The sequence below is a fragment of the Megalobrama amblycephala genome, unplaced genomic scaffold (assembly GCF_018812025.1).
Source record: "Megalobrama amblycephala isolate DHTTF-2021 unplaced genomic scaffold, ASM1881202v1 scaffold415, whole genome shotgun sequence".
NCBI lineage: Eukaryota > Metazoa > Chordata > Actinopteri > Cypriniformes > Xenocyprididae > Megalobrama > Megalobrama amblycephala.
The window spans coordinates 313,673-335,227 of record NW_025953364.1 but is presented as its reverse complement, the minus strand read 5'-3'; the positions used below and the strand labels follow the sequence as shown (position 1 = coordinate 335,227).

At 37.0% G+C, this 21,555-nt stretch overlaps 2 protein-coding genes across 2 annotated transcripts; both read right to left on the bottom strand.

The window, feature by feature from the left end:
- Positions 1-1,574: 1,574 nt before the first annotated feature.
- Positions 1,575-5,203, bottom strand: LOC125261447 (proline-rich receptor-like protein kinase PERK1). The gene is made up of 3 exons (XM_048180013.1): positions 3,523-5,203; positions 3,257-3,344; positions 1,575-3,123 (listed from the first exon to the last, which is right to left on the bottom strand). The coding sequence occupies exons 2-3, from the start codon at positions 3,326-3,328 to the stop codon at positions 2,605-2,607; spliced, it is 591 nt and encodes a 196-aa protein (XP_048035970.1). The 5' UTR covers positions 3,329-3,344; positions 3,523-5,203; the 3' UTR covers positions 1,575-2,604.
- A 6,332-nt stretch (positions 5,204-11,535) lies between these two features.
- Positions 11,536-16,940, bottom strand: LOC125261458 (sperm acrosome membrane-associated protein 4-like). Its single transcript, XM_048180021.1, has 3 exons — positions 16,813-16,940; positions 12,168-12,278; positions 11,536-11,894 (listed from the first exon to the last, which is right to left on the bottom strand). Exons 1-3 carry the CDS (start codon positions 16,862-16,864, stop codon positions 11,674-11,676), a joined length of 384 nt encoding a protein of 127 aa, XP_048035978.1. The 5' UTR covers positions 16,865-16,940; the 3' UTR covers positions 11,536-11,673.
- Positions 16,941-21,555: the final 4,615 nt, after the last annotated feature.

Genomic DNA, 21,555 nt, shown 5'->3' with positions numbered 1-21,555 from the left:
ATCACTGTGCTGTAGCATAAGATTATAATTGCGGTATTATGCAATAGGAAGTATCACCTCTCTTGCCTCTGTCTCTTGTCTGTCTCTGTGTCTGAATAGCGCTGGCTAGGGATGGGCAGATCGATATGAAGTATCGTTATATCAATACTGATGTTGAGTATCGAAAGTATCGATACTCAAATAAAAATATCAATACTATGGTGTGTTTTTTTAACAGTGATTTTGTTTAATTAACAATAAATTTAATCCGTACAATATGCATTGATTTGGACAAATAACCTATGTTAGCGAATAATTGTGTAGTAGAACTATTTTCCTGCTCATCTAACACACGCAAATGCTGCAAGTCAGAACCATAGACTGTAAAAAAATATGGATGTAGTGTCCGTGACGTCACCCATAGAGTTCTGAACAGCAGTTTTGATGTGAAAATGAGGCCGCTGCCATCTTAGCTGCGCGTCACCGCACGTCACTCCTAGGCTGCGTTCCAGTTCGTTTTTTAAATGCCCTTCCCTCGCAAACTTCCCTCAGTCTCGTTGACTCGGATGTACGTCATTGCTTACGTTGTACAAGTGCCCACTACTGGCGGAACACTTGAAATGGGTTGAAATGGAACGCCCTAAGCCCTTGATCACATGGAAAATGGAGCCCGCAGTGGAGACCGTGGTCGCTCTTTCAATAGGAGTAGTTACACTTTGCGGAATTATTTGGCAATTTCTGCACCTGAAAAGAAAACGTTTTCAGAGACTGATGCAATCCCAGATTAAGGTTGTTTATTTGTAACAGTATTGTGTTTTAATAATTTAAATATTGTTATTTCTATTTCATTTAGAACCATAACTGCATAAATTTGAATGCACAATACCATCTGTTAAAGAGCTATTTGCTATTTGTGACTGTTCACTTTCCTTCAGTCTACCATAGTCTTGATTACTATTGCAACATACATGATTAGCTACATTTAAATTCACTTGTTTTCACTAAATTTCACTAAATTTTCACCTTATAATCATGACAATCATAAAATTAACCTAATTTAATTACTGTATTATTTATTAACTGTCCTATTAAAGTTTTAATTTATGAAGTCATGTACTAATAATGAGCCAATGTTATGTACTAATATACGTATTTATTATTATTAAATCATTATTATATGCAGTTTATTGTTGTTATTTTTCGTGTTATTTAAAATGAATATTTATTCTTCCAAATTTCAGCACCAAAGGCAAATTGCAAAGGTCAACCCCAGTGTGCCAGTACTTCAGATTTATTTTGAAGAAATTATGGACACAAAAACTGACTTCAGACTGTCTCGAGATGCCATATCTATGTTGGTTAGACTACTTGGCATTAAAAAGAGGCATGGTTGGAATCCAGTAGTTGAGGTGCTTGTGTTTCTCTATTGGCTTGGGCATGGGGCTTCTTATAGTGTTGTGTCTCGTGTGTTCTCTATTCCAAAGACCAGTGTCTTTCGAATTGTCCATTCAATTGCCTTGAAAGTTGTAGATCTACGAACCAAGTGTATTCAGTTTCCTAAACCTCAGGACTTTGACAAAGTTGGAGAAGGATTTGCCAAACTGGCCCATAGCCATTTCTTCAAAAAGTGTGTGGGTGCCATTGATGGGTGCCATGTTAGAATAAAAAAACCTGTAGGACCAGATGCACAGGATTACTTCAATCGAAAGCTCTTTTATTCTGTTCAATTACAGGCCATATGTGACAGCAATGGAATTTTTCTGGACACTTTTGTTGGGTATCCAGGATCAGTCCACGACACAAGAGTACTGAAAAACAGTCCAGTATACACAGAAGCTCTCTATCCACCAGCAGGATATTTTATTATAGGTGATGGCGGTTACCCATGCATTGAACATCCCATATGCATTATAACACCATTTAAAGAACCTGTGAGGGACGCCATTGAGGGACGTTTTAATGCCCATGTTTCAAAAGCCAGGTGTGTAATTGAGAGAGCATTCGGGATAATGAAGAAAAGGTGGCGTAGTATCTTCTTTAAGGCCCTTGAAGTTGACTCCCATTTTGTCCCTGACATCATCACATCTTGTACAGTATTGCATAATATATGCCTTGGGGTTGGGGACGTGGAGGATCCTGAACCTGAGGCAGCAGAAAATGACGTGTGATCATTTCCTTAAATGGGCCCTGGAGACCTGAGTGGAGCAGCTCCGAGGAACACACTTGCTCGCCAGATTTCGGCACCCAGGACCCAACTACATGACCACAATTACTTGTAGGCAGCAAACATTTCTTTCATAACATTTTTTTGATGTGTTCTTTTTATTTAAGGACTTTGCAGTGTAAACAGCGAAATGAATTCAAAATATTTCTTGTAATTTTTTTTTGCCAAGTCAAGAAAACATGCTATGTAAAGTCACAATGTAAATGTGCCATATTAAACTGAAATAATGCACTTAATTTTTTCTCTTGTCAATAAGAACTGTAATTCTTACACATTTTAAGAACACATTTTAAATCTCCTTTTTATGAAAATATGGCAACAAATCAATTAATAAAAACTAAATATTATGCAGATACTGTGTAACAGGAACAATTCTTATTCTTTTTTTTAATATTGCATTGCTAGTGCTTAGAACTGTCAGCCAGCTTCTCTAGAATGTCTAGGAGGCGGTCAGTCTGAGATTGTAGATGCTGAAACCTCTGTGCATCGCTGTCTGCCTCCCTCTGCATAAAATTAAGCAAAGGGTCTTTCCTTCGTCTTTTTGGTGTGGGGGTTTTGGGGCTGTTGCCAGAGGAATCAGATGGGGAGGCAGGCGAGAGAGCAGTGGCTGGTGTGACAGAGGCTGATGATGTTGATGGCTGTGGGTGGGGTTGGCTACTAGTAATGATGGCTGCTGTTGATGGCTGTGTGTGGGTTGGAGATTCTGGGGCCACAGGTGAAGGTGGATCTGGTATGTGAGAGGATGGCACTGGCTGGTTAGATGAATTTGAAGGGGTTGGCACAGCAGATGAAATTAAAACAGGGGGAGTAATGCTGGCCCTTGCTCCAATAGTGGAATGCATTAAAGTAAACCACTTCCACGTGCAGGCACTGGGTTCCCCCTGATCTGTTCCAGTGCCAGTTGGTGGGTTCCGGAGCTCCTGAATAAGGTTTGAAAGAACAGAACAGCATTACAATTTACAATTTCAAAGTTTCCAACAGCAACTCAGCACTTAAATGTCAGCAGCATTTTTTTTAAATTCAAATTACAGAACATTTGAATAAACATGCTACCTTATATTTTTTCTTTAAATTTTCCCATTTTTTTGAAGCCTGGGCACCTGTCACCTTTCCATCCAGCATCATTTCTTTGACAACTGTCCTGGCGAAAGACATAAATGACAGCTATTAATAATAATAATAACATGAATGTCCAGTATTCTGTTATTTCCAAAACAATAATTTTATTTTATGTGCAACAGTGAATAACACAGACATAATAATGTGCTTCAAAATAACAAAAAATGTGGCTTAATGACATTTCTGATAGAAATACTCACTCCCATGCCAGTTTGGCTGCATTTCTCCGGCCAGTAAACAGGCTGCCATTTGCTGCTCTTAGCTTTATAAGTTTTCAGTGTCTTCATCTGACCCTACAATAACACAAACACTTGGCTGTAATACATTTGCACTGGGCATTTGGTTAAACATTCTTAGAATTTCTGTGTGGTTAATGTTAAATTATGCAAACAAATTTTGTACAAGCTGGTTTATTATTAACCTTGTAGTTTTCTTTATTAATGTGTATTATTATTTTTTTTATTATTATTTGCTTTGGTCCTATTTTCACAAGGAAGGTGTATATTTTCTAAACTCTTAGTGCAAAACTTCAAACTGATCACACTTGTAACACAGCTAGTCATTCTTTCAAAACCTCATGCTTTCGTTCTAGTTGTACAAATTTTCATTTGACATAATCACTGTTTCAAAACACAAGATCATTGTGATATGTAAAGAGAACATTTGGTTTAATCACAGAAACACAACAGTATGATCTTCTTTCAGTTTAGTACTTTTAACATTCAGTTAATTCAATAGCAAACAATGCAAGATACATGTTTCAAATAACCCTTGTTGCTGAAATATCTATGCAGGCTACAGATGCCACAATTACAAAATACACTTGTAATATTATTTATTCAGTCCGTTATGAAAAAAGGAGTAAAGTATGACACAGTCATAAGGTTTTTACAGTAGAACAGAGTTTGCTGCCAATACAGTAAATGTTGTCACTGTACCATATGACTGAATCCATACTGTAGTTGACCTTTATAAGGGTGAGTTATAGTAATGTGGCAGTCTCTATACCATGGTAAAACCTCTTTTTACAGTATCACGTGGCATTCTATAATGCAAAATGATGCCATCTGCCTCCCTTCTTCCATGCATCTCTGATCAATCTGATGTAATACTGTACAGTTAGTGACTATTTCTTTTTCCTTTTATTCTGTCTTGTAAAATACAAGGCCAAACAAAGTCTAAAATTACTGGTATTACCATACTTGTTGGGACATTTGGTTTACAACACAGTGTTTACCAAGACCACACACACACACACACACTTTGAAAATTGTGGTTATCTTCTAAGATAAATTTCTCATAATGCAAAAAGAATTCATTACATTTGATTATCCATATCAGAAATTGAAAATAAGTTCTATAGAAACTATGCCCATAGAATCAATATCTATAGAAATCTATAGGTGTACCAAATGATTAACTGATTAATCATTAAGATCAGTTGGATTAAATAATAGACAAATGTATTAAACTGAACGAAAAGAGATGCAAATGAAATGTTTGATAGTAATAGCATTATGAAAGGCAGTTACTATGAATGGAAAAATTTATATAGATGAAACACTTAGCCTATTTTGTATAGTGAAAAAGGTTATTTATGATTTTGAGTATTGTAGTAACACAATTGAAAATATGCTGAAATGTTTGAAAAAAGTGCACTTTTGATGATCTGTTGTGATATTAGTACTAAGAGTTTTGAAAATGTACCAATTGCTTGTGAAAATTGCACCAAAGCAATTAAAAAAAATACTGTAAGCCAATTAGGTCTTACACAACAGAAAAATGTAACATTACAATGAACAAATCTTAATCAGTTACAAGTATTATGCTGTTTTATCAACTGCTTAATTTACCTAACTTTACTTACAGGTGTAAACTACTTTCCCCTCCATCATTCGAACTGTGCAAGGTGTGGATAGTAATTACGACCGCTGCGAGCGCGAGCTGCTTAAGTGACGTAACAATCGTACTGCATTGTGGGACATATAGGTGCTGAAGTGTACATATGAAGCAGACTCGCTCCCTCGGTCAAAATCGAGGGAGCGAGGGTCTGTCCATATAAACTTCCCTCGTTCACTTCACGAAGTGGAACGCACTTCAAAATGGCGGCAGGGATTCCCCCGAGGGGAAGTGTGTAGGGTAGTTCGCGAGTGCGTGTCTAAAACTGGAGTGGAACGCACCCCTACTCAACATACCTGAAAGAGAATCGGAAAGGAAACGGAAATTCCAGGGAGAGAGAGAAGCACCCCAAGTCACAAACATACCTACCCGTCAAAATAAGGGTCCCTAAATAGTACAGCTACGATCACCTAATTGGTCTACCAACTATACTCCAACCAACCAATCAGATGACGTGACTCATCCTGCCACACACTCATACACACTACTTGTTTTGCACTTTTATCTGTACTAATGCCCGGTTTCACAGACAGGGTTTAGCCAAAGCCAGGATTAGGCCTTAGTTCAATTAGGATATTTAAGTATCTTTTATAAATGTTCACTAGACAAAAAACATTACTTGTGTACAAAACAATGACACTGACATATTTTAATATATGGCAGTATTAGTTGCTTTCAGTTAAAACAGCTGAAATATGCATTTTAGTCTAGGACTAAAGGGTTAGTTTACCAAAAAATTAAAATAATGTCATTAATTACTCGCCCTCATGCCGTTCCACACTCGTAAGACCTTTGTTCATCTTCAGAACACAAATTAAGATATTTTTGATAACATCCGATGGCTTAGTGAGGCCTGCAGTGTTTTGAGATCAGTGTTTTGAAATCGCCCATCACTAGATATTGTTGAAAAGTCGTTTTTTTTTTTTTGGTGCACAAAAAGTATTCTTGTCGCTTTATAATATTAAGGTTGAACCACTGTAGTCACATGAACTGTTTTAAACACGTCTTTAGTAGCTTTCTGGCAGTCATTGAAGTATATGCACGAGACATCACTTCCGCTGTCAGAGCGCGATCAGACCTCACTAAGCGAGTGCTGAACGCAGTTTGACATAGTGGTGTATTAGAGGTAAAAAATGATATAAAAACGGTTCGGTTTCTCGCACAAACCGATCGTTTCGTGTCTTAGGACATCAATGTGTCGTCACGAGCCGCAGGGTTTAATTTGGATTTGTCTATGCAAGTTTTTTCGACTCTTATTGATCAAGTTCCCAATCACTCACATTATTTGACTGACAGACGGCAACAGTTTAAAATCATCATTTGTGTTCTACTGAAGAAACAAAGTCACCTACATCTTGGATGCGCTGGGGGTAAGCAGATAAACATCACATTTTCATTTTTGGGTCAACTATCCCTTTAAGGTAGCCGCGATCGGTGCAACCATTCTACGTCATCGATATAGAACGCAAACAAAATGGCGCTGCCCATTGTCCAAATATGTCATGGATTTTTTAAAATAACGTAGATCTTTCATGGGTTTTCTACTACATATTTCAATAAGAGACATCATTTATGTTATATTAAGCCATACAAGTCTTAACACCAGGGGTTGCCTTTAAACCTTATCCTACGTCTTCTACCATTCCAAACAAACCTCAAGATCATCCCATCCCATTCATTTAAATTGTTTTGTGATATGTCCAGGGGCAATGATTGAAAAAGGTAGAGAAACCGTGGTAACACGTTCATTTTAATTCTATTCGGTTATTCATATCTAGTGGGAGCAGATTCCATTTAGCTATATCAGTTTTTATCTCCTTACAAATGAGGCCATAATTACTGACAAAGAGTTTTGATACATCTTTTGTTAAATTTATCCTTAAATATTTTAATGATGAAGAATTCCATTTAAATGTATATTGCCGCCTTATATCTGAATTTTGTCTAAAATTTTATGTAACTGCTTGGGTCTTTTAGATATTTATCTTAGAGTATGAATTATATGTTTCTAGAAGGGTCAGCAATTTAGGAATGCTAGACTCGGGGCTTGCCAGGAATAGAAGAACATTGTGCGCATATACAAATCCTGTGCTCGTCTTCTTTAATTATGATCCCCTTTATCTCTGGATCCTCTCTTATAGCTTGAGCCAGGGCTTCAATAAATAATGTAAACAGGGACTTGGGGGCATCACGTGTCCCTCTTTCCAGAGTAATTGTTTTAGATAAATTCCAATTGATATTTATCCTGGCTGTTGGGGAGGAGTATAATGTTACAATACACTTAATACATTTTTCATTAAAGCCTAATCTTGCCAGTACCTGGTACAAATAATCCCATCTAACAGAATCAAATGCTTTCTCAGCATCAAGGCTCAACAAAACTGCAACTGTATTTTATTAACTCTTTATTGGTAGAGTTCTCCTTAAATTATCTGTAACATTTGATCAGGTTCCAGTCCACCAGAGGGAACCTTCACCTGAATATTGAACTTTGTCCCTTCCTGTTTCTGCCACATCAGTTCCTGTCATTTCCTATCACCCTGTATTTAAGCCATGTGTTTGCACTGCCACATTGTGAAGTATTGACAATTCACTGCCTTACTAAGTGTTCTTCCATGACTCCCTTGCTTGTGTTCTTTGGACTCACGTTTTTGGATTACTGTTTTGGATTTGTCTGCCATTGGATTGTTTTGCCCGTGTTTCGACCAAAGCCTGTGACCTGACTACGAGTTGTGACTGTTGTTTTGGATTTTATGTTCAGATCCCTCAATAAAGACCCGCTTATGGAATCCACTCGGCCTAAATCCCCCTTACATTATCCAGTGTTTGTCTATTTTTAATTCCTCGTCTCAGTATTTTCTAAACAAACACACCATTTTAATATGCGTCAGCAGAAAATATATAAAACTCACACACGGCTAACAGTGACACATGTGGACTGAGTATCTTTATTCAAGCACATATTCATATTCAGATATTTGGAAGAATGTTTGTAACCAAACAGATCCCCATTTACTTCCATAGTATATATTTTTTCCTACTATGGAAGTCAATGGGGACCAAGATCTGTTTGATTACAAACATTCTTCCAAATATCTTCCTTTGTGTTCAGCAGAACAAAGAAACTCATACAGGTTTGGAACAACTTGAGGGTGAGTAAACGATGACAGAATTTTCATTTTTGGGTGAACTATCCCTTTAATAAAATATTAATACATAACTCTCATGCCTTGGCAACGTACAGTAGGTTTAATAATTATTCTCACCTCCATGGGCAACTGAAAATTCCCTGCGACATAAACTACAGAAGGCTTTTGTTGAGTCACCGCTGACGGGCTTAATCCATATATTTTTTACTTCCCAATTTTTATTGTAGCTGCACAGTCTTTTCTTTTTTGCAGGTTTATCCATATTTGCAGTTTTACCCACATGCCAAATCGATTATCGACTTTTGTGTGTGTGTGTGTGTGGAGGAATTGGCGCATTTACAACGTATACTGATGCGCGTGAGAGGAGGGGGGCTGTGATTGGATGATGATGATAGGTCAGGTGTGAGGTGTCGCGTGTGTGTGTGTGTGTTGCCGTGTCAGTGATCATTCTCAAGTGTTGTGATCAGCACTGCTGTTGTATCAGTGGTTAGATCAGCGCAGTAGTTAAAAAACGGGACAAGTGAGGTCCCGTACGGGACAAATCAATTAGGCTCAAAATGCGGGACGTCCCGCCTAATTCGGGACAGTTGGCAACCCTAGTGCCGACGCACAATGCACGTACAGGTAACTGTTCCGCATATGACTGCAATTGCAGGTTTCAAACAAGAGATGGCGGGAAAGAGGAAAAATGGTGGACTGCAGCTTTAATTTCATTTTTGTGTATTTGAATTACACCCACTCAATTTGTCAATTGAGTGTTCATTGATGAGTGTATTGATTGTTGTTTAAACGATAAACATTTTATATATAACACACATTTATAACAGCTGACTAGCCTCTTCAGCTAGTTAGTACAGTTATCAAAGTAATTTATCACTTAAAACTTGCATATGAAATAATTAGATTTCATTTACATCAATTTTGTTGGCAGTTTAATTTATTGTATTTTCCATTGCTGCATACAAAGTTGGCAGATATGGGGTGATGGGCTAAGCCAATGAACAGTCATTTTTACAATTGTTACATTTATTTGAAAAGCTTTAAAATATCAACACAAAGGAGAATTTATGGAGTGTTAACGCAATAATAACTTACACACTCTTCTTAAATCTCATTACATTTATGTGATGTTAGTTCATAATTCAGACATTGGAAGAGAACTAGGAAACTGTAACAGCTGGTTGAAAATGAAGGAGAAGATGCAGGATCTAAACACAGCAGTCAAGGTTTACTCACAAAAACTAGAAACAAAAACTCTCTCTTGACTAATAAAAACAAATAGAACAACCAGTATAACATAACAGAGAACTGACTAATGAACAGAACAAACACAGGGCTTAAATACACAGTGAACTGAAGATCTAATGAGATAATTAACTAAACACAGCTGAACTCAAACACTAATCAATCTGTAACCAAGGAGACAAAAAAGTGGCGGGAAACTGAGAACAAAGAAGAACATGTGACTAATAAAAGGCAAACTCTAAACATGAACAACTAAACAGAACAAAACACAACTCAAACCCTTACACAAACAGCACAATGTGTTTTCTTGTATGTTGTTACAAATGTTACACTAGTATTTTATTCACTGTTGTTTTTTTTTCTTTTATTCTTCTGATAACAGGCCATTGCTTCTGTGTTCACTTTCCAAATTCTCAGTAAATGTACACACACCTATGAAATATAGATAGTTGGTGATTATTTATTTTTCTTCCTTATTGATTTTGTCAAAACATCAGACAACAACAAACCTGACAACCATATATAAGCAAATTAATCATTAATATTTGAATCAGTTAATCAAATTAACTTAACGTAGCTGAATTAATATTACAATATTACATTAGTCTGTTCGGCCAAATCAATTTCAGTGACATTGATTTATAAGCAGATCAAAATCAGCTCACAAGAATGTACACACAAGTTTTATTGAACTAAATCACAAACACATAGCTAGACTTAACAAAAACAAACATACAAATCACACATACACAGGAAATGAGAGAGTGGAAATGAATTGAACCGTATCATAACAGGATAATGAAGTGATGAAAAGAGTCATTTAACCAGCTGGAAGAACCATCAGTTTCTTCCTATAAAGCACCTTTGTTAACAAAGGGGTTCACAATCTTAATACTAAATCTGTTTAGTGTTCAAATGATACTTGCAAATGCCTTAGCTGTTGAGGAGCGTCCAGATCTGCAGGCTCAGGAGAAATTCTTGACGGTTCGGTCTGATGGTGCTGAAGTTGTAATCAATATCTTCTGCGTTGAATAAAGAAAATGAAGATAACTTGCGCCGTTATTTTGACCCTGTTGTCAAGGAAGTTGCGCATGGCTTGAAGGGAATGAGGCCTGGAGCTGGGTGGGATCTCATGTGAGCAGTCCGTAGTATCAGCAGGAACAAAGAAGAACCAGAAGAGAGACGATGATTTACGTGGGGGCTTTTTAAGAAATCAAACCTCTGAGTTTTGGCTTGACCAATAAGAAAGGTGCAATTCTCTGGTGGGAGGGTTTCTTTGTTTGAAAGTGGAATCATTTGCATGAGGGGAGTAAGCTGGTAAGTTTGTGTCCATTTATACGCTGATAAATACAACAAACATACTGTGGTGGATTTGGTTCGACACTCCCAGTGTTTGATTAAGTTGACTTGTGTGTCGGACTGATCATCTGTTGATTGCTTATGCCTGGCAGAAGAATAGTCAGTAAAAGAATCACATGGCTCAAAAGCACTGTCTCGTGTTGTTTAATAAATACAGTTTACTGTCACATTTAAATATCACTGCTCTCCATTCAGACACAAATATGAGGACACTAGAACACAACACATACAATGCCTTCTGTGAGATGGTGATGTCCACCTAAGTGTGAGTCATTAAACTAGGAGTAATTTGATATGAATCACCACCTTGATGGGCTACAACATCTAGAAGTTGTCATAAGTGTCTTTAAAGAGTGTGTGTGTGTGTGTGCGCGCACGCATTTTTGTGACATATCAGGACACAAATGTGTATAATGACATGGGTATGACATAGGTATTACAAAAAGAGGTGACTTATGAGGACATTCCCCATGTCCCCACTTTTCAAAAGGCTTATAAATCATACAGAATGAGTTTTTGTGAGAAAGTAAAAGTGTGCACAGTTTCCTGTGATGGGTAGGTTTAGGGGTAGGGGTAGTGTAGGGGGAGAGAAAATACAGTTTGTGCAGTATAAAAACCATTACGCCTATGGAATATCCCCACAATTCACAAAAACAAAAGTGTGTGTGTGTGTGTGTGAGAGAGATGAAATAATCCTCCTCAAATGAGGAATTTGACCATGAACACAGAAGTGGTGGTAGTGAAGGCCATGCTGAGAGCAGAGAAGTGACCCAGAGCCGAGTTACACAGGTCAGTAGAACAGCACGTCTTCGTCATCTGGTATATCTTTGTGCTTGAGTCAGACGGGAAATTCACCTGTTCAGTTGTATTGCATTTGGACACTTCGAGACATCCTTTCATCTTAATATCCACAAAACCAGCTGAAATTGAGATGCAAGAAAACATAGATTAAGCTTTAAAATATAATTTAAAAAATGTCTGCGAACACAAAAAATATATGCGAACATTAACAATTTTCTTCACCCTGGAAAGCGTAACAAGTAATTAAAATCACCAAAATAAAATGAATTATTCAAGTTTTAGTATATTAAATCTTACGATTTAAGGAGATGCAAAAAATAATGACTCTTTAATGAACATTTACGTTTTGTGTTACGTTGGTGTTCAACAGCTTTTGAACAGAATAAACTTACCAGCCTTCCCTAATCCACTGAAGCACTGCTGACCAGCATCACATGTCTTTTTGGTTGTGTAGCAAAGACTCCCGAGTCCCAGTTTACACTCATAACACTGCAGGGCCTGACCTGAGAGAGAGCAGATTCATGAAACATTTGAAATCTTTTTTAAAAGGCATATAAGTTTCTTCAGTATAAAAAGTAATAAACAGTTCTCCGAATCTCCTGTTTTACTGGAAAGGTAAGGTAAGAGCATTAATGCACCATTTTGCAGATTTGTTTCTGATCTAATCGTCAACATAAATAACATTTTCAGCATTTCTCAACCCTTTCTCTTCTCAGTATGTGCTCTAGCTCAGAGGAGTGCAAGTCATGTTTCTTTACTACAGTACACATATGTGCTAAACACAGGCAACAGAGGGATGAAGAATTCAACAAAACTTAAACATGTAGTTGACTGAAGCAAAGTTCATCTACAATAATAGTTCACCCAAATATGAAAAAAAAGGTTATTCCTTTTAAATGTCTCCTTTTGTAACCCATGGATTGATTGAGTAAATGTCAACAGAACTTTACATTCTTTAATATCTGAAACACATGGTACAAATATACCCTTTGTATTACACAAAGAGAGAGAGAAATCTACACAGGCGGGTTTCGGTTACACCCTGAATGGAGTTAATTATCTGAGTCATTAAATACTCTCAATCATCACTTTGTTACACAAACAGAGTGTGCTTTAGATTTTTTTTGGTTTTGTAAGATCAAACCAAGCATAGACCTGATTGTGACATGTCAGATAATTACTAAGTTCATCCCTCTTTTCTGTGAAATGTCTCTTTTCTTAATCCGCTAAACCTTGTTTTCTAAGCATATGATCATGTGATCTTCCTTAGAGCAGAATTTCTCACCGACAGTAGGGTGGGTGGAGGTTACAGTAAATATTCATTTGAAACGCTGTGAAATGTTGTTTGATACTTAGCAAAATAAATAGACACTTGGTTACCAGCATCAGGCACTATTTGTGAGTGGATTTTCATAGCAATGAGCAGAAGAAGTCCGGTTCACTAAATACAATGTATATTGCATGTATGAAGTATAGTGTTGCAAATATATGCTGAAAATGTAATATTTATGACTATATAATATGTTCATTAATATTCAATGTAACAAATTATTATGGAATAAAATACATTTTCTTCTCTTTGGTGATTGAATTGGAAAAGCGATCCAAACATTTTCTTGGTAATTATAAAGTTATTAATTATTAAGTTAAGCTAATTATTAAGTAACTATAATATTAATAAAAGGTCTTCTTTGTGATGTCTGAGCTGGATATTAGAGAGAGCAAACAACACAGCATCAATTTATGTATTGATAGTGTTCTGCAGTGTGACGCTAAACTCAATTAAAATGATAATATAGTTATTGTGAATGCAGGTTGTGACTTCATATGAATTAAGAAACTACATGTACTTTTAAAGGTGACCTATTATGCCCTTTTTGACAAGATGTAATTTAAGTCTCAGGTGTCCCCCGAATGTATCTGTGAAGTTTCAGCTCAAAATACCCCACAGATCATTTATTATAGCATTTGGGTGTCAGCAAAATAAAGCCGTTTTTGTGGGAGGGTTGCTTTAAATGCAAATGAGCTTGTGCTCCTTGCCCCCGAGCTCACTCTCATTCCAATACACTGAGGCATACATAATACAGAAATTCACACAGCAAATATAACTCGCAATATAACCGTTCATGATGTATGGCATCAAATGATGGACAAAACAGCGTGAGCGCATAAACAGCGCGCAAGTGAATTACAGCAGTGTGCGCACAGTGAAAAAGCTTCCACGTAAAATGTAAACTTGCAGAAATCTACTATAGTTATAATTAATATATCTGTTATATTATAACTTGTCTGAGATTTTGGAGTTATTTGCACAGCCATATCCAACACTGAAGCTAACCAAGGCTGAACCTGGTCAGTACCTGGATGGGAGACCTCCAGGGAAAACGTCTCGGTTACGTATGTAACCTTAGTTCCGTGAAAGGGAATGAGATGCTGCGTCGAAACGCTGTGGGAATGCCGCTACATGATTGCGTCTTGAAGTGCGTATAGAATCTGTCCAATGTCTTGACAGAACGCGTAGACGGGTGACGTCAGCGACCAGGAAACTATAGTTAACCCATTCAGCTGCGTTGAAACACTGTGGGAATACAATACCCACGCTGCTGTATGAGCAAGTTCTTGTCCGTACGAAATCATGAGCACAGATCAAGACAGAAGCACCTGCGCCCCTGGAGTGAGCCGAGGTGAAGTTCATAGAACCTCATAAATGTATGCGGTGAAGACCAGCCTTCCGTATCTCAAATATCCTGGAGTGAAACTCCTAACAATAAAGCCTTAGAGGCAGCCATACTCCAAGTGGAGTGGGCACGTACGGCTAAAGGTGAAGGCTGACCGGCCGACTCATAAGCAAGTGAGATTGCTCATTCTCTGCTTAGTTGCAGGACACCTCTTTCTAGGTGACCCAAAACAGATGAACAGTTGTTTAGATTTCCTCCACAGGACAGCTCTACATGTAGGGCCCTAACTGGGCAGAGCAGATACAGTTTCTCCAGGTATGACGTATGAAAGGGAGGACAGAAGGTGTGATAGGCCTTGCAGTATTAGTAAGGACCTTGGAAAAAAAAAGTGATTTCAAGAACTGTTCTTGAGGAACCCAAAATGGTTGTTCTATGGAACTGCTATGAAATTCCCTGTTTGGAACTTTTATTTATATGAGGGCAGACTCAATTAATGTGTGCTGTGCATGTGATATGTTGGAGTTAGGGGTAGATTCATTTTTATTCCTTTTCAGTCACACTTTAGTCAAGAAAAGGAGTAGGCACCAAAACCAAAAATTAAAGTGAGATTACAAAATCTAACAGTATCCAAGTTTTAAAAGTATAAACTACAAAGAAACTATGTGCTCTTTTTTATATTCTCTCTGAAAAACACAAATGAACTTCCATTCTACTCTACAAAATATTAGCAGAGATATGACAGATACTTTTTCAGATTCAGAAATGTGGTCTATAGCCAAACTGATGGGTTCTTTAGTGTGCAAGTTTTCCTATGTAACTGGTTTGGTCTTTCTGCCTCAACTAACCTGTCTCTCTCATGAACACATCGACAAATGGGTAAGAATAATCCAAACCTCCCAATATAATGTTCTATTAACATGTTAGAAACTGCATTAACATAGCACTGATTATTGAGATAAGGGACAAAATGCCTGCTTTATGTTAAAAAAATAAATAAATTCATCATAATAAAAATACTTTAAAAGTTACATCTAAAGGAAATCTGGATGCTCAGGACATTCATTGCTTTTATTTTTAAATAATTTTGTTACTATTATTTAAATACATGCTCTATACTTGTAAAATACATGTAATTTACCTTGTCCTCAGCATGAGGACAAAACAAAATGTTTAAAAATGCAACAAATTTAAAAATATAAATTTTAATTGAAAGGTGGAGATCTGTAATATATCAAACAATACAAAAAGTCAGTCAACTCCTTTAGACGTCAACTCCATCAGGTTTTATGTCTGATGGTTGACAAGTGCTCTCAAAATGTCTAGATGATGTGATCTAATATGTTTTTTGCATATGGTGAATTCTTCTAATGTTGTTTCACAATTCTATTTACATTTACATTTTAAATTTGGCCCCAGCTTAACCTTTGTCAACTCTGTCAGTATTTAACACCATCAGGTGAAGGTTTATGTCAATTTTGAAAGAATTCAAAGACAATGAATTGAAAGAAATGTTTCAATTCATTGTGTTAAAATATTAAAACAACAACTGAACTACATGATATCATGTCTGATTTACCTAAGAACGATGATTATATGTTTAGTATTAAAAAGGTTAGAGAATTAAGAATTAATCTATTTTTAACTCCTTTACTGAACACCATTCTGTCATAATTGAAGACTTTATACTGCTGTTGCATGGATCAAATTCAATATGCTTTTTAATGTGTCGGATGGAACAAATTAAGTTATGAAGTGAATAAATGTAATTTTTTAGAGAAAAACATTGCAGCGGGGGAGAGCGTCAGGAGACGCGCGGTGGATGAGCGGGTTAAGCGCAAATAACAAACACCTGTCTCTTGTTACAGTAATTGGCGTGGAGAGAGTATTTAACGCCAGGAGAAACAGGAGACAGGTGTTTGTTATTTGCGCTTAACCCGCTCATCCACCGCGCGTCTCCTGACGCTCTCCCCCGCTGCAGCGTTCGCTGAACCACGCCCCCCTTGCCACAAACATTTTCAGAAAAACCTGTTCCCTTACATGGTTCATTAGCTGAGACCTTTGTCTACAAATATACCAGTTTAAAAATAATGATAGAAAAATAAATATAATTATATTAATACATAAAAAGTCATAAAAATCAAGAGTATTTCTTTGTGAAAGCTTGTTGTAGGCTCAAATCACTGAAAGCAATATCCCGGATGAGAATGACTCATAAACCACAGCTTCATTCGCCACACAAAAAAACTGACCAGAAATATTCAAACAAATAATCTACTGCTGATTTATACAGTAAGCTATATATATATATATATATATATATATATATATATATATATATATATATATAAAAGCATCTTACCTGCTGCAAAATACAGAACGACTGCAAAGAAGCCGAAAATGATTTTGTTCATCTTTCTTGCTGTAGCTGAGGTCAAGTAGAAGACCGTTAAACTCTAGTCAGACTGCTGTGAATAGCAGAGATCTGCTAGATTTATAGGTCCACACCCATGACACCATCCGTTACACTTCTGAATACAGTCCTGCGACATCTCAAGGGTGTGGTGTAAATTAATACAAAAAAATAATAGTGAGGACATTCCATAGGCGTAACGGTTTTTATACCATACAAACTGTACATTCTGTCCCCCTACACCTAAACCTGCCCATCACACAAAACTGTCTGCATTTTTACATTTTTAATAAAACTTTAGTGTGTTTTTAAAGCTATTTTAAATATGAGGACTCATGAAATGTCCACATTTCAAAATGTCATTCAAATGTCCCGCAAAAACATGCTCTCAATATAATTGTTTAAATTATCATTATTATTTTTTTAAGAAGCACCGGTCAGTACTGAAGCCTGCCATTTCAGTGAAACACGGAAGTCTATGTGGACCAAACTGTGAATCATTTCTCATTGCGTTCATGCAAAATGCATTCAATGGCCACAATTTTTTTTTTTTTTTTTTCAAAATTCATGAGCACTTTTGTCACTTTTGTCGTTCATACATACCCAGGGGCGTGTCTAGAGGGGTGGCACCAGCCCCCCCTGGAATATGATTGGCCATCCCTGGTGCCCCCCCAACATCATAGGACAATGCCCAACGCCACTGGATCAGAGTGCTGTCAATCACTCATTGGATCAGAGCGAAGCAGAATTGCAGTTCCCCGTGTTTTCAAACAGAAGGGGAGGGAGACGCCACGACATGGCACTGTTTATAGAAGATACACACTCAATTTTCTATTTTGAAATATCTCACTTTATTTTATTATTTAATCTGATTACTTTCGTGTGACTGCCCTGCTGAAAAATCCAACTAAAACCAGTCTAAGCTGGTTGGCTGGTTTCAGTTGGTCTCCCAGCCTGGCTTAGCTGGTCAAGCTGGTCTTCCAGCCTGGGATAGCTGGTGTTCAGATGGTTTTCAGGTGGTCTCCCAGCCTGGCCAATCTTGTGTTCAGCTGGTTTTAGCTGGTCTCCCAGCCTGGCTTAGCTGGTCAAGCTCATCTCCTAGCCTGGAACTAGCTGGTGTTCATCAGAGGGCTGTTTCATAAAAGATGCTAAGAAAAGCGAGGATTAAACTCCACAACCTGACTTGAATTAACCTAACAAATGAGCTGGGGCTAAAACGGTTTCATAAAAGGAAATTGAAGTTCACGCAGTACCACTAATTTGATCCAGGTTTACCTAGTCAAGATAATTTCGCCTGCGCGCTTTTTTTAAACGGCCCTAGAGGTCGATCATGGATCAAATCGATCCACCATAGGAAACAGCAACATTTTGTGCTATTTTATGCGTTTGAGACATGGTGTTTTCCTCAGTGCATAACTTACTTTACACAAGTTTATTCTCCATCTGTAAATGTTAGAAAGTCATGATAATATTTCCATTTTGCTGCTAAACTTCACATTGAACGAGCGCTGCTGCGCGCTAAACAGACGGGACGCAATAGAAGCGCAATAATTCCAAAATATACATTTCGCTAAAATATTTGATGTTGGACATTAAATGTGCTTTATGTACAATTTTAAACCTACAAGTAAGTGTATTTTTATGACAGTAGCTGTAAATGGACTATTGTAATGGGGTAAATCAATATACTTTGGGACAATTACTGAGTTTAGATTCATATTTAGTCTGTGCATATTTATTTTAATTTTTAATTTTGTGATTTTAATTTTTGCTCTTCTAATAACCATAAAGGTACTACAGCTGCCAAACAAAACCAGAGAGGAATGTATTCATATATTTTAAAACAATCTTAATTAAATATTGGGCACAAAACATTTAGCCAGTAAGAAAGGAAAACCTGTACGTTACACACACACACACACACATACACACACACACACACACACACACACACATTATATATATAATTCAGGTTGATTGGGACACTTTTTCCCAGTCATTTCAATAGCAAAAGTGTCCCAAGCAACCTGAATTCAGTATTTATATATATATATATATATATATATATATATATATATATATATATATATATATATATATATATAAAGACCAGAGTATAGATTAAATATGGGCCTTGGAAAAGGCTAGCTGACTTTATTGTGCTTTGACTACAGTGGGTAGTTTCAGTGTGGACAACAACCATACATGTCACTTCTGCAGGCTGCATCTTACTCTGTCACTCTTTTCATAGCTTTTGCTGGCTCTGAGACACTCACTTGGTATTTCTCCTGTTCTTTGTCTAGCAAAAAAATCACTCATCACTTAATAAAAGATTAAAAATAAAGGCCTGATTGTTTCAGGGGTCTTGTCACAGGTCTATTGACTTTGAATTTCTGTGTTACTTTTGCTATAGTTTCACACTTAAAACAATGATTTGGTAATCCTCTTGTATTCTTTTGTGCTAAGAAATAAGTCTCCTGACAGTTCTCTCCCAAGTGCTTCCATTGTTGTCAGTATTGCAGTGGGTACGGAAAGTATTCAGACCCCTTAAATTTTTCACTCTTTGTTATATTGCAGCCATTTGCTAAAATCATTTAAGTTCATTTTTTTTCCTCATTAATGTACACACAGCACCCCATATTGACAGAAAAACACAGAATTGTTGACATTTTTGCAGATTTATTAAAAAAGAAAAACTGAAATATCACATGGTCCTAAGTATTCAGACCCTTTGCTGTGACACTCATATATTTAACTCAGGTGCTGTCCATTTCTTCTGATCATCCTTGAGATGGTTCTACACCTTCATTTGAGTCCAGCTGTGTTTGATTATACTGATTGGACTTGATTAGGAAAGCCACACACCTGTCTATATAAGACCTTACAGCTCACAGTGCATGTCAGAGCAAATGAGAATCATGAGGTCAAAGGAACTGCCAGAAGAGACAGAATTGTGGCAAGGCACAGATCTGGACCAAGGTTACAAAAAAATTTCTGCTAGACTTAAGGTTCCTAAGAGCACAGTGGCCTCCATAATCCTTAAATGGAAGACGTTTGGGACGACCAGAACCCTTCCTAGAGCTGGCCGTCCGGCCAAACTGAGCTATCGGGGGAGAAGAGCCTTGGTGAGAGAGGTAAAGAAGAACCCAAAGATCACTGTGGCTGAGCTCCAGAGATGCAGTCGGGAGATGAGAGAAAGTTGTAGAAAGTCAACCATCACTGCAGCCCTCCACCAGTCTGGGCTTTATGGCAGAGTGGCCCGACGGAAGCCTCTCCTCAGTGCAAGACACATGAAAGCCCGCATGGAGTTTGCCAAGATGGTGAGAAATAAGATTCTCTGGTCTGATGAGACCAAGATAGAACTTTTTGGCCTTAATTCTAAGCGGTATGTGTGGAGAAAACCAGGCACTGCTCATCACCTGTCCAATACAGTCCCAACAGTGAAGCATGGTGGTGGCAGCATCATGCTGTGGGGGTGTTTTTCAGCTGCAGGGACAGGACGACTGGTTGAGAATGATTCAGTGGGCTACATAACACTTAATTTTTAAGAAATTACTTCTCTTTAAATGTTTTGGTCCATCATACTTACCTTTTAATAATAAAAAAAAAGTCTTAAATTTACACCATTTTTTATTTTTTTTATTTAGCACTACTTAGTAAATGTGTGTGTGTGTGTGTGTGTGTATATATATATATATGTATGTGTGTGTGTGTGTGTGTGTATGAAGACCTATATATATATATATATATATATATATATATATATATATATATATATATATATATATATATATATATATAATATATGTTAATATATGTTAATAAAGTCAAATAATTGTATGTGAGAGAGTCAGTTGTAATATCATTGCGTTCCTATTGGTCAGTGTTAGAGGAGCTCAGCTTAGCCTGACAGTTAGCCTACTCCGGACCAGGGTATAAGTTACCAGAGTAACTGAGTTTAACTAATTTAAGTTTGTTTTATGAAACAGAATTCGCTGACAACAAGTCTGACTAAGTAAAATAAGCCTGGCTTGTTTTCTAATCTTGTTTTATGAAACGGCCCTCAGAAGGATCTCAAGGTCTGTTTATATATGGATGTCAGCAGATGCTCCAAACAATGTTGTCAGGAAATTAGACAAGATTCTTTGATTTTATTTGGAGGAAGAAAATACACTATTTACTGAAAGATATTCTAAACAATAATAGAGACTTTGGTGGCCTTGACGTTTTAAATTTTACAGATCCTAATAATGTGTTTAACACTCTGAGGTCTAAAAACGCGCCGGCGCGTTTTGCAGGTTTTTTTTCACATTGCAGCAAAACAGACTTAAAATACTCTGTCATTTTTTGTCATAGAGACATAAGTAATACATCAATTGAAACTATAGAATATCTCCTTTTATTTGTATACACTCAGAGTAAAAACAAAATGTTGTGCTTTTTGTAAAATAAAGAAAACTAACATGATGCGTGATCTCTCATCTCCCTCTGAACGAAGTCCAATCTGATAGTTCTCAGAAAATGAAGTGTAACTTAGTGAATACTAATCACAAAAAATTCATACTTATGTCTAACAAAACGTTGAAATGTCAGGTTTTAAATCGTGCAAGTCAAATCGAAAACAAACATTCTGTGTTTATGTAATCTGTATGAAAAGAGAGCCATGTCAGAAGTCCGTGATTCAGCTCATTA